Source organism: Chelmon rostratus, chromosome 13 (genome assembly GCF_017976325.1).
Source record: "Chelmon rostratus isolate fCheRos1 chromosome 13, fCheRos1.pri, whole genome shotgun sequence".
NCBI classification, from domain to species: Eukaryota; Metazoa; Chordata; class Actinopteri; order Chaetodontiformes; family Chaetodontidae; genus Chelmon; species Chelmon rostratus.
The window spans coordinates 4,223,902-4,236,570 of NC_055670.1; the positions used below are offsets into that span (position 1 = coordinate 4,223,902).

At 40.4% G+C, this 12,669-nt stretch overlaps 1 protein-coding gene across 2 annotated transcripts in view; it reads right to left on the minus strand.

Moving 5' to 3' along the window:
- Positions 1–4,271: 4,271 nt before the first annotated feature.
- Positions 4,272–12,669, minus strand: part of plcl1 (phospholipase C like 1) — a 92,230-nt gene continuing 83,832 nt past the window's right edge. For both annotated transcript variants that reach the window (XM_041950513.1, XM_041950512.1), the window contains 3 exons: positions 11,739–11,814; positions 10,895–11,004; positions 4,272–9,604 (listed from right to left, as the gene is read on the minus strand). In XM_041950513.1, the coding sequence (XP_041806447.1) occupies positions 9,398–9,604; positions 10,895–11,004; positions 11,739–11,814 (393 nt within the window). In that variant the 3' untranslated portion in view covers positions 4,272–9,397. The remainder of the gene's footprint in view (positions 9,605–10,894; positions 11,005–11,738; positions 11,815–12,669) is intronic.

The following is a 12,669-nucleotide window of genomic DNA, read 5'->3' on the forward strand; positions in this document are numbered from 1 at the left end:
CTGACTGAAACAATAGTTTAAGAAGCTATAATAGCTGTGGCCTCTCTAGCTATTAGTTCCATTACATTCCCCAGACACTGAATAGTCCAGTTGGAGCATTAGCGATTATTTCTGCAAGATTAGAGTATCAGCCATCACCTCCATAAACATGAAATCACATGACTGCGACATGACCGAGAATAAAGAGAATCATTTGAATCGACCTTAAACCTGAGTTTGAGAGTGCATTTGTTTGTGCATGGTAATGTAAATTATAAAGACAACAATTAAGGTGTTATCAGCAAATTATTTTGTTGCAGGCGATTAGTAAGTTGCTGGATGCAAAATTGATTTTTACTATTAAAAATATAACTTTTTACTTCTTGTTACAGCGTTACTACCACCAGTACAATGCCTGCTTTGCATTCAGATCTCTTGGTAACAAATGTGATGATTACAGATTAATGATCTGATTAATGATGATTTCTAGATGGGTGATGTGCATGTGATCATATTTATATTATTTCATCATAGACGTCAGCTCGGTGACAGCCTTAAGCTCAAAAAGGGTTGAGACACAAGATGCTACGTCACAGTCAAAGCAGCATAATTAATCTGCTGTGATTTAAAGCTGTAACACAAAATGTCAGGTCCACAAGGAAGAGTGAATAGAGGCACTGTATATAAGCCTGAACAATGACTGAAATGCATAATGATATTATATTCCCTCACATGAAATGTGTGTTGTTAAAGACAGAGGTGTGTTGAGTGTGAGCATTAGAAAAAAACCCTCTAGTTAAGCACCATTTCTCTGTCTATAAGTAAATAAAATATGTGACAGCACTGACATGTCAAACATGTCAAAGTAATCCTATCTCACATTTATGTACTGTCATCAAGATGACTTTATTCAATAACAATTCATTGAATTTAGAATCTATGAGAGATAATCAAAACTGTCAACATATGGACACACAATTAGACTTAAATGTGCTCTGTAGACAATGGTATGCAGGCCCACTGTGTATACACAATGTATGGACAGACGTTATGGTCGAAATGGCATTACTGTGTGTTCAATTGAAATAATTGTCATGAAAAATTGGAAAACACTGAATGTAATCACAGTAGCAGTGACAGCTCTACTAATAGACTTGTAGCTATATGAAGTATATATAGCATATTATATATACATGAAATATTTATGTATGTGATGTATGTACATAATAACAACTAGTAAAAGTACATCTTACAAAACTATGGATCTAATAATAATGGAAGCATGACTAATATTGATAGCAGTTGCAGTGGATGTACGGCAGGGCCACGGCAGGAGACGTAGCGTAATCCACAATCCAGGTTCAACCACTCTCCATGGCGAGCTGCGAGACAAGAAAGCACAAAGACTCTGGGGAAGAAGCCAACATGAATGGATACAGATGAAGAGAGAGAGAAGAAGAACAGAGGAGTCACTAACAGTCTAATCCTAGGGCAGCATAGCTAGGGGCTGGTCCAAGGCAAGCCTGAGCTGGCCCTAACTGTAAACTCTATCGGAAAGTTTTAAGCCTGCTCTTAAGTGTAGAGAGGGTGTCTTCCTCCCAGACAATGACTGGAAGATGGTTCCACAGGAGAGGAGCTTCATAACTAAAGGCTCTGGCTCCCAATCTGCTTTTAGAGACTTTAGGAACCACCAAGCATTCTGGGAACACAGGTAATACTGTTCATGTCTGACTCAGTTTCATGCAAAATTTCAACAATGCTGCAGTTTAAATGAAGATTAGAGACACATGAGGCATTTTACTCAGGATTAGTTGGTGTCAGTCTGTTTGATTTGTTGTGTGTTCGCCTGTGGCTTCACAACTGTTTTTAAGTCTATCAATGTTCATTTTGTTTTTCATTCATATTTAAATAATTGCAACATGTTCAGTGTGTTACAACAGGCCAAAGGTTTAGGCACTCACCATGATCCTGAGATGAGCACATAATACTTTTTGTTTTATGCTGAAACATCTTAATTTGTGAAATCCTTCATTAAAAATAGATGTAGTACTGTATTCAGTAAAGACTCGCCTGTCTTTAAAGGCTCACATTTCTAGTTATGTTTTAGTGTTCTTGCAGGCAGAGACAGAAAGATTATTAAAATGTTGCCTTTATCTGACTGATGATAGAATATCATTTGACTACGATAAAATTAACAATGAAACCGAATTCAACTGCAGTAACCAGAGCACACAGGAACATCTTGGACAAGGACAAATTGTAAGAAATCAGATGAATGTAGAGTCACTTTAGTCACTTCACACATTTTAACCTCTAAACTCAGAATTTTAAATGAGCATTTTCCCTCACCCACTGATGTTTGATCAATCTGAGGTCAAATACTCGACCCATAGATACACTAATAGAAGAGGAATTTGAACAGAGGCATTTACACAATGTTTGTTTGGGTCAAATCAGTCATCTTATAAATGTATTTGCACACAAAGTTTAGTAATGTGATGAGTCTTTAGCAGCCAGACCCCATATTGATGTCATCATTTCAAGCAGTAGTGATGCCATGAGCTGCTCAGGAACACCCCCCTGATGAAGTCTAGACACTGGTGGTGGTGGAAGGGTGAGGAGGGCTGAGGAGAAATGGCTGAAGATCTGTGTAGATGAGATGTGGAGCAGGACTTCTGATGAGTTTAGCTGAAGGACGCCCAGGTGCTGGATGTGATGACAACTGGAGGTGGAGGAGGGTCACATCGATTTCCGCTGAAATGACAGCTGACAGCAGCAGAGAGCAGAACAGCTGAAAGTATGACAGCAACGATAGCACGGCAGGTTAGATCAGCAGAGAGACTCAACGCCGTCAGTCAGAGGGGAGAGAAAGTGACTGAATGGGTAAGCATAAAGATAGTCTTCCTGATTGAACTGCTTAATTTGATATGTGATATATAATTAATCATTTTGTGCAGTAAAATTAAGATGTCATCTAGAATACCTCATGTATACACCTGGACTGAAACTCACATGCTGCAGCCAAGTTTGATCAAACCCACAGTTCAACAATTCAAAGATCAAAAAAGGTCATAGTCTCATTTAAGGAAGCACAAGCAATGTTTGCAGGAATGATCATTCATGACAATCAGCACACAGCACCAGAGACACCAGTAGTAAAACAAAGCCATTCAACAGCACCACAAACTGCAGCCTGCAAACCCATAAAGTCGACTTTTTCGACAAGCTGAACATTATAATGAAGGGAGGATTCATTGCAGGACTGTTGTATAAGACTAGCTCGGTGTACCTAATAAACTGGCATATGAATCACATCAAATTTTTAAGCTCATCATCTTAGTTCTTATTCACTATCTCCAGTATCTAGTCCAGGTAGCATGTGGAAAAATAAGGTGTGAAAGTCATTTTATTATTTTACTTATTTATGACTATTTATAACATATATTTTATATATTTTTTCTGCAAATGTTTTTCTATTTTCTATAGTCGGTTGTAAAATACACACATACTTTATATATAGTCAACTTTTATTTTGTATTTTGCTTTTTGAATTTCTCTATCTCTGTTGCTATTTTTATTTCCAACTGCTCCTACATGCTGCTGTAATACCCACATTTCCCCTGCTGGGGATTAATAAAGTTTTATCTTATTTTATCTTATGCTTAATCGTTAGGCTGCTCATTTCTTTTCAGGTCGAGCTGTGAACATTAATAATATTTCTTTTTCACAGCAGACATTGTGACTCGTCATAGGAAGCGTACTGTTGCTGATACGACATTAATGATTGCTCTGATGTATTCAAAGGTCCCAGGTGTAACAGTGATCCAGCATGCGCAATACCAGGACCCCGAAACTGACAGTTAAATGGAATTCAGCCATCATTTATGATGTATTTATTTACATCTGTGCTTTTCTTACTATGAAATGTCAACATGTCTTCTGGGATCAGGCTGCCAGTAAAAAAAAAAAAAAAAAAGCCAACAAAAGCTGATAATAATCTTGAGTTTTACTATTCTAATAGGGATCTATTCATACAGTGACATGAAAAATGAGAGAGAAGTTTTACTGTTGCCTCATCCTTTTAATAGTTCTGTTTAATTGCAAAGTGTGTATTAGATGTAGGTCGCAGCCAGCCGAGAATATCATATGAGTAGAACAGCACAACTGGAACTGTGAGCCTGAACAAGCCTGAGGACGAACACGCAGGAAAGAGACTACACGCTGACACAAAAGAGCTTTGAGACAGAGACACAGTGGAAGACAAAGTAGAGGCCACAGGAGGATTTGGTCAGGAAAAGATAACTTTATTTAGTCTGGGATACATACTCTTGTTATATTCGATTACTTGTCAGATAGAAAACACAGTAGCTTTTCAAAATAAAAGCAAAGTCCATTTAATTAATTATATTTATTTCTGCTTTTTAAAACACACTTCAATAAATACTTTTCTTCTTTTGGTCTTTTTTACTATTTTACAAAAACATACAGTGACTGTAAGAACAGTTGAGGGAACACAGGCCAACAGAGACACTGCAGATGCCACGGGTAATATAGAACTGAAAACACCTTATACATTTCCAAGTGTTTTACACAACTTTGTCCACATCACTATGACAGGTATAAACAACTCTCCAATTATTCAAATGAATGTTAAGCACTATTTGACCACTGGTCTGCAAAGATAGGTAGTATCACACACTGAAGAGCACACAGAGAGCTAGCTCTACATTAAGACACATGGGTAACAGAGATACAGTGCACCCCAATGCAACAGCCTGCTCTTTAGCATGGATCTGTCTCCCACTCCCACCCTTCAAACTCAAAACTTTAAATTTTATCACAGTGAGAAACAGAGCTTCAGACACAGCTGTTTCACGTTTAAAGGTATAAAGGGAAGTCAGGAAGTCCACACTATAGGGATCAGTGTGCAGAATTAGGTTACAAACGAGACAGAATTTACTGAACGTGATAGTAAAACACTGTAGTGTGTGGCTGGCTGCAGTGCCATAAGCAGAGGTAAACATATCGTCAGGTAAGTTGAGTGCAGTGACATACGAAGCAGAGTGTGTGAGAGGCAAGCCAGGATAACAAAATGCTTTGTACCTAAAACCTTCTTTTGAATGTTCAAAGGATCATACTGGTGTTTCTGAATGTTTACTTTATTTACTACAAATCGTGTATGCTTTGGCGTACTGCTGACTGCTTTACAACACTTTGCAACCTTTAGGGACTTGAACCTCGCTTGAGCCAGGTGATCCATCACAGTGAACATCATGCTCAGTTTTACTCTAATGGAGGATACACAATGTTTGAATGCTAATGCAATGGAAAGCATGTTTCAGTTTGAAAAATCTGCTGCTGTGGGGAAATCATGAGCTGGTGAGAGGCTCAGACAGTGTACTGTACAGTGTTGATGAGCATTGATGAGCTCTAGTGTCAGAAATTCATTCATACAAATGAAAAAAATTGCACACACATAAAGAACAGGGACTGTTTTTCAATGCATATCACAAAAAAATGTGTTGCATCACCACAATATGATATTGTAAGAGAAATAAACCTGGGCATTATGTTCACTGAATGGATTTACTTTAAGCAAGTCTCCAAGCTGACTTGACTGACATTAACTGAAACCAATAGCTGCCTGGAAGGTATAAAAGCACATTCGATGTATATATATTTAAAATACAATGGTAAGTTTCGCTATTACGAGTATAGAGTAAATGGTTCAAAGTAAGAAGGCTAAATCATGCAGAAACACAGGTATGGTCCTTTTGGCTCAACCCCTACAAATTAGTGGCTCATGCGCTGTATCCTCCCGATGCACTGCAAAGGTCGTCCACTCAAATAACAAGCTGCCATTTTTCTTGGTCATTACATGATGTTTCATTTTATGCAGCAGCTCAGTCACCACTGTCCACCGTAGATCTTCTTTGTGAATACAATGTTTACCTAATGAATTATTCTGAGAATGAGGTTTAAATTAACTACAAGAGATCTAATTACTGAAACCTGACCCCTCGACCCCTTATGTTCATCTATTGAGGTGAGGCCTGTGGCCTTCATCTTCACTGTATCGCCTCAGGAACAGTGAGTCCCATGACCTGTTTGCTCTTTGACCCAGTTGTACTGTCCGGGTCAGCGGGCATGTAAACCGGAACACAGAAAGCTAATACTGTGGGTTGTTTTACTGGAGCTGATGCATCATTAATGCAGAGGGATCCTCCCTGCAGGTAAGCAGATCTCTGACAGAGACGCCTCCTGTGGTCATATGAAATCTGTTGTTTTTGTACACTTGAGCATGCCTTGAGGGGCAGTAGAGATCCTCAAAATAGCTCTGGAGGCTGCTATCTGGTTCAGTGTAGTTAAGAAGAAATATGGCAAATAGCTTGGTAATGACTGTATGTAGGCGAATCAGTTTGCATCATCAGGCCAGGAATTGGGGCACATTGGTATCATGACAGACATAAGCACACCAGCATATACACACACCCCAGGGCCTCCAGTGAGTCAGAAGGTTATTAATAGACCAAAACAGCAGGTGCTGTCACTCCGGCTATTGCTCACAGCCAATTATGAAGCTCTGCAGGTGTGCCCAACCAACCACACATGCAATGAAAAGTTAATCCAATATCAGTCCTTTCTTCTTCTCTGCTTCGACCTTTGCTCTCTCTTCAATACATGTCTTCTACTTTTAGAAGCGTATGCCTTCTCTCAGACAAACACACACAAAAAAACACACATGGAAATGTTACTCGGTCAACCTCCTCCTGTGGCTATGACTCAGTACATCGGTTCTGTTACTCCCCAGCTGGAGCCTCTGGAAGAGCAGCAAGAACAATAGGATGGAGAAACGTGGAGGTATGAAAGAGGTTAATAGTATTTAAAAAAAGGAAAGGAATGTGTAGATGAATGAAAGGCAACAAAACAGTGTACAAAAATATGGGCTGTCATTCAGAACATACAGTAGTCCTGCACAAGCACTTAAGAGGAAAGAGCAAAACTCAGTGTCACGCCCATGTTTCAGTGTTTCTCATTCCTTCCTGTCTACTGCAAAACGCCACCAGCTGGGTTCATCAGCTGGGGAGCTGTTGCAATGTTTAGCTGTGATCTCCGTCTGTCACCTGTCCACCTTCCTGCCTCCGTCAAAGAGCACGATAAACATTCAAAATGTCTTCCATTCAAAAGTTCCCTCAGCTTGGCCTCATGCCCGCTTTGCTCAGACTGTTTGTACTGTCAGCTGCAGTAGATCAAGGTGGTACACTAGATTCTGGATACTTGTGAATCAAGTTGAACCTTTTCAAACATACCTGCCTTACTTGGTCTTTTTTTTAATGACATCAATGATGATGCATTTTTGGTCTTTTCCAAAAGGTTTTGGACATGTAATCCTTCAGTTATAAAGGCTGAAAATCACCAACATCCAACATGTGACAATATTCACTGTAGTAAACTTGATCTGGTTAGCTTAGTCCTGTGTGTTGACGAGCTCCACTTTTGTCAATTTTGGTTCAAATGCAGCATCACGAGATACAAGAATACGAGTAGAAAAGCTGAGTTAAAAGAACAAGAATCAGGTGTTTTCCTGCGTTAAGAAGAAACACACAGTTACACTCAAAGGCCTTGAGGAACGCCATCACTGACAGATAAGTACGATAACTATGAGCCATGATCAGCAGCACCTGCTGGCCACCACTTCTCTAGTTGTTTTCATACACACTTCTAAGCGTTACTGAACTATTTAGTTATATTGTTTTCAGTCCTTCAGTTAGTACACAGTGAGGTAAACAGCCTCACGAGCTGTCTAAGAACTTACCACTATTATTATTGCTACATCAACAGAGTGAACTTCATCAGTGCTGCAGGAATCTGTTCCTTCTACACACACACATGCACAGACTCTGAGCACCCATTACCCCACATGTCTGTACAGTGAGGAGGTTATGTGAGCCACACATGTACTACAGCAGACACGTAGTACTACAGTATTAACACGCATCCACAACTTCTCCAATTACTCTGACCCTTTTCCACTACACTTTGTTCCTCATGTTTCAGCTCCCCTCTCCGAGTGAACATGACAGACTCAAAGGCGATCAGGCTGAGATAGGACCCTGTGTGCATGCCTCTGCTGGTTATTTCACACCCTACATGAACATAGCAGACGTGTGTGTATGCTCTAAATTGCAAGATTGTTTGCTGGTTAAAGTTTAGGAAGTGAACAAATCCTCAGAATCTGTCAAAGAAGAATTAACCTCTGATGGGTCCTTGTGGGTGTTTTTGCATGTCAACTAATCTGTGGAGTTATTTCAGGGTACAGGCGCTCCAGAGCGCCAGAGCTCAGCTTTTGTTGAGATTAACGTCTGGGAAGAACTGACACAGTCAGTTAGATAAATCAGCAAATGTTTAGATCAATGTGACCTTCCACCTCTCCAAACTCCCAAACCTCATTAATAACTGTTGATCATTTAGATAATGTCCAGCTTCCATTTGAAGTGAGAAATGGATTTTCTCTGATAGCTTTGGAGAAATTTGACATCATCAGAACACAGAACACCTGTTTTTCCAAGTTTGGAGACCAAAGACAGCCAGACGGAGGCTTTTCGGCCCATCAGGTACTGAAAAAGGCTCATGTTGACATCTGTCTTAATCCAAGTCATCCTTGGCCATCGGAATTTGATGTCAACCTTTGACTGCGCCTTGAGGACTGAGGGTTTTTTTATGTTAAGCCACTTCAAAAGTTCAACTGCATTAACTGTACTGTATAATCTAAAAACAAAAGCCAAAGTACCAAAAAATGTTTGTGACTTTTAAAAAAGTAGTGTCACACTAAAAATCTTCACTACTTGCTTTAATTCTTTTGTTTTTGTGGGTCACAACCTGCAGACACACACACACAGGTAATCCTGATGCCTTCCCACGGGACAAGCTAAAAAGCTGAGCCAGAGAATAGCCTGTCCTTGTAGCTCTACACCCCCTCCATTCTGCATTCTGCCTCTGAAATGAAACACCAACAGGCCTGTAAACATCAGCTCTGAAACAGCCCCGTTGTCACAGATGATTCAGGAGTCGACGATTCCCCTCTAATGAGGAAAACCTGTAGAGTTACACTCTTGAGTCACACATTTTTTCTCAGTTAAATAAGCAAAGTTCAAAGACCTGTGTGAAGTGACTTTCTTTGCTTTTCCACCACAGAGTTAGGACATTCATGAAAGCCTCTCTGCAGAGTGTACTGCTCTGGTCTCGGCTCGTCTGGACACTTACTGCATCAGATAAAGGGATAGAAAATCCTGTCTTACACCTGCACTCTCTCATATCGCTCTCACATCTCCTCAGCTCTGCCGTCCCTGGTAATTACTCTGTCCGCTCCCTTTTCACCTTTGGCAGCGTGTTGGACCGGGGGGCGGGGGAGGGGGGGTCAGATGCGTCCGTTGCCGTGTGTGCTGCTTCTGCGGCCGGACAGAGGGTGGGAGGAGTAGTGAAGCTCGGCTGTGGAAAAGGTGGACGATGAGGAGTTGGAGGAAGAGGAGGAGGAGGTGAGCCCACATGCTTCGCAGGCCAGAGCCAGCTGCCTCAGGGCATCCAGGGAATCCATCTTAGCTCCACGCAGCAGATCGCTCTGACCCTGCAGCACACGGGGAAACACATGAGGCTGACTCGTACGCATTGTAAGAAGTCTGAAGTAAAGCTGAGGGTGGGATCAGCATTTAATTCTGTTTTACGGGCTAGCTGGGATTGTTTCCTGGGATGCGTTTGGCAGGAGGCTAGTCCTGAACAACTGCAGAAATCTTTAACAACTGACTTACAGCTGCAGACACTGAATTTTTTTTTGGCCATTTGTGGGTGTTTCTGTCCCCCCGATAAATGCAGGTCTCCTTTTAGCTCAAATCTGACTCTTCAGCTGCTACATGTACAACTTTGTGCACCAGCTAGGTGCTAACTTTGTCTGTATGCTGCTTTGTGCTGGGCAGGTAGCGTACAGAAGAGGTTGAAAAGAGCAGATTAGCAGGATGGAAACCAAAACTATGAGCTGTAAGAGGCTTAACAGCTCAGAGGGCTGAGGGGAACTGCAGGTGGTTCTTCTTTCTTTCACATTACACTGTCATTTTAATCATTGCTAATATAAAAAATATTGATTATAGCAACTTTAGTTTTAATTAGGATATTATAGAAAACAAAATCCTGAAAATCTAAAATAAATTAATTAAAAAAGTTTTTTGTAAACACGCACAAAGCAGAATAGTTGCCTCCTTCAGTGTCATATCAGCTTGATTTGAATTTAAAAGTGTGTGTGTCAAACACACACTTTTAAATTCAAATCAAGTCCACAGGTTGTTTGCTTTTGTGCTGAGCAAGCGTAATTTTTAAGCTCCATCTTGAGTTGAATGCAGTTCATGGGGACAATTCTACAGTTGGAGTCATTGCAAAGCCCTTCAACCAAAGCTAACACAGTGATGCAGTGGTCAGGCATGTCAATGCGTGGTCAGTTCAAAAAATGGATGGACAGATGAATGTCAAAAGGCAATAAGGAGACATCGAATTGAGCAATGGAAAGAATTAGCAACCATGTGGAATTGACAGACTCTGACAGACTGCTATTAGCTTTAGCTGAACCATAGAGTGAGTTCATAGCGCTTTAATGAAATTCCACTCTCTACTGGAAGTTTGTTCACTGCTGTACTTATGAGTTATATGAACAGCAAGTGAAACATAAGGATAGACTGTGAAAAGGTCGAACTCTCTCTTTTGAAAATGAAACACATAAGAAATCAAAAGAAAAGTAATTTATGGATTCAGTTTAAATTTGCAAAGCACAATCAGTCTAATATGTGTCACAATTACCAGAAACCAGAAAGTGTACAAAAAACTAAACTGACAGATATTTATCAGCCACCAATTATACAAATCTGAGTACCTTGAGCACAGTGATGTTCCAGGTGAAACTCTCCACAGCTTTGCTTAGTTTGCGTCCCTTCAGTCCCTCCTTCTCCCCAAGCCGAGAAAGATCTTCATGGAAGTCCATGCCTGCAAAAAACAAACACCAACAGGAGCTTTGCATGACTTGAGAGGGATGGATGGGCAACAACTCAAGTTTAAGTGAAATATAAACATAAAGTGTGAGGTGATTTGCTTGAATTATTTTTTTTGACTAATGCCAAGTGTCTAGGGGCAAGTGTCAACAGCATGTCTTGATGGGTTGGTTGTGCCGTCCCTCATGACATTTACACTGACAGTTAAAGGTCAGGAGATTTCTAAGGCAGTGAGAGGATCTAATAATACTCAGGTCTGGCTGTGGAGTTGACTGCCTTTTCACTGTAAATGCTTGCTGCACATCCTCGTTTATTACACTGGAAAATCCAAAATATTCATTCAAAACATGCAATGCAATTTTTCTGCACAGCATTTCAAGCAGAGATACTTGCTGGAGTTTTTTTGAAACGTGTGTCTCAAAGGATCCTTATCTCAAAAAGTACAAACATGACAGCACCTTGTTTTTTTTCTGATCAGTAATCCATACAAATATGTGAGTGTCAAAATCACCAGCAAGTACTGTGTCTGCACTTGTAATGTTGTTTACCGACAGGCTCATTCTCTGAGGAGTCGCCCTCATTAAGTTCTGTTTGATGCTCAAGTCAGAATTGCTCATTTGGTGAATTTTTATGATATTCATATCCAAAACCATTTTCACTCAGCTCATTGTGACCTCACGCCAGCTCATTCAGCCATTCATCCATCTCTGGCAGGCCTGTGCTCTTTACCTTCTCTCTGTACCTGGGCGATCCTCTCCTGAACAGCATCTGCATTCTCGATCAGCTGCTTCTGGGCAGCAATCATCTGAACGGGAAGGAAGACAGTTTGTGTTCAGCTTTTTCAGCTCTTTGCAAAATCAATGGTGTGAAGCCAAGCAAACCCAAAGAGCTTCATTTCAAAGGGTACAAGGACTGTTGAAGCTTCCAAAAATGCAGCCCTGCATTATGTGTTTTTTTCTTAACATAAAAATTATATTACTTCAGTTAAATGCTGGAACATGCAGATACAGAATGCGTCTGGAAAATGCCTTTTGTAATTTTGAAAAAACTTCAGGGGGAATTTAAGGGGAAAATCAAGTTTCAATAGATACAATATTGACGACAGGGTGAGTGTTTTTTTATTGAATCATATTTATTTAAAAGAAGTGAAGCTGAGACATCTACCTGTCCATCTTTTATCTATACCCACTCATTCTTGCAACGTCAAAGCTGGCTGGAGGCTATGCTATGAAAGGAGGTGTACTCTCTGGACAGGTTAGCAGTCTATCACAGGGGTGACACACAGACAACAAATTTACAGTCACCAACCTAACCTCCATGTTGTTGGAAACAAAAGTGCAAATATAGCAGTGCAGTAAATATTGTAGGCTGCTAAAGAGTCATTTCATTTCATTAAAACTTTGGCCTTAGTTTCATGGTTTTGGCAATTGATGCTATCAGTGATGATAATGCTGTACTCGCAAAGTAATAACTGGCACCTGGGAACACAGTGACATCACCACAGGAGAGTCCAACTGCAGTAACATCACCACAGAAGAGTTTAACTGCAGTGACATCACCACAGAAGAGTTTAACTGCAGTGACATCACCACAGAAGAGTTTAACTGCAGTGACATCACCACAGAAGAGTTTAACTGCAATGACATCACCACAGAAGAGT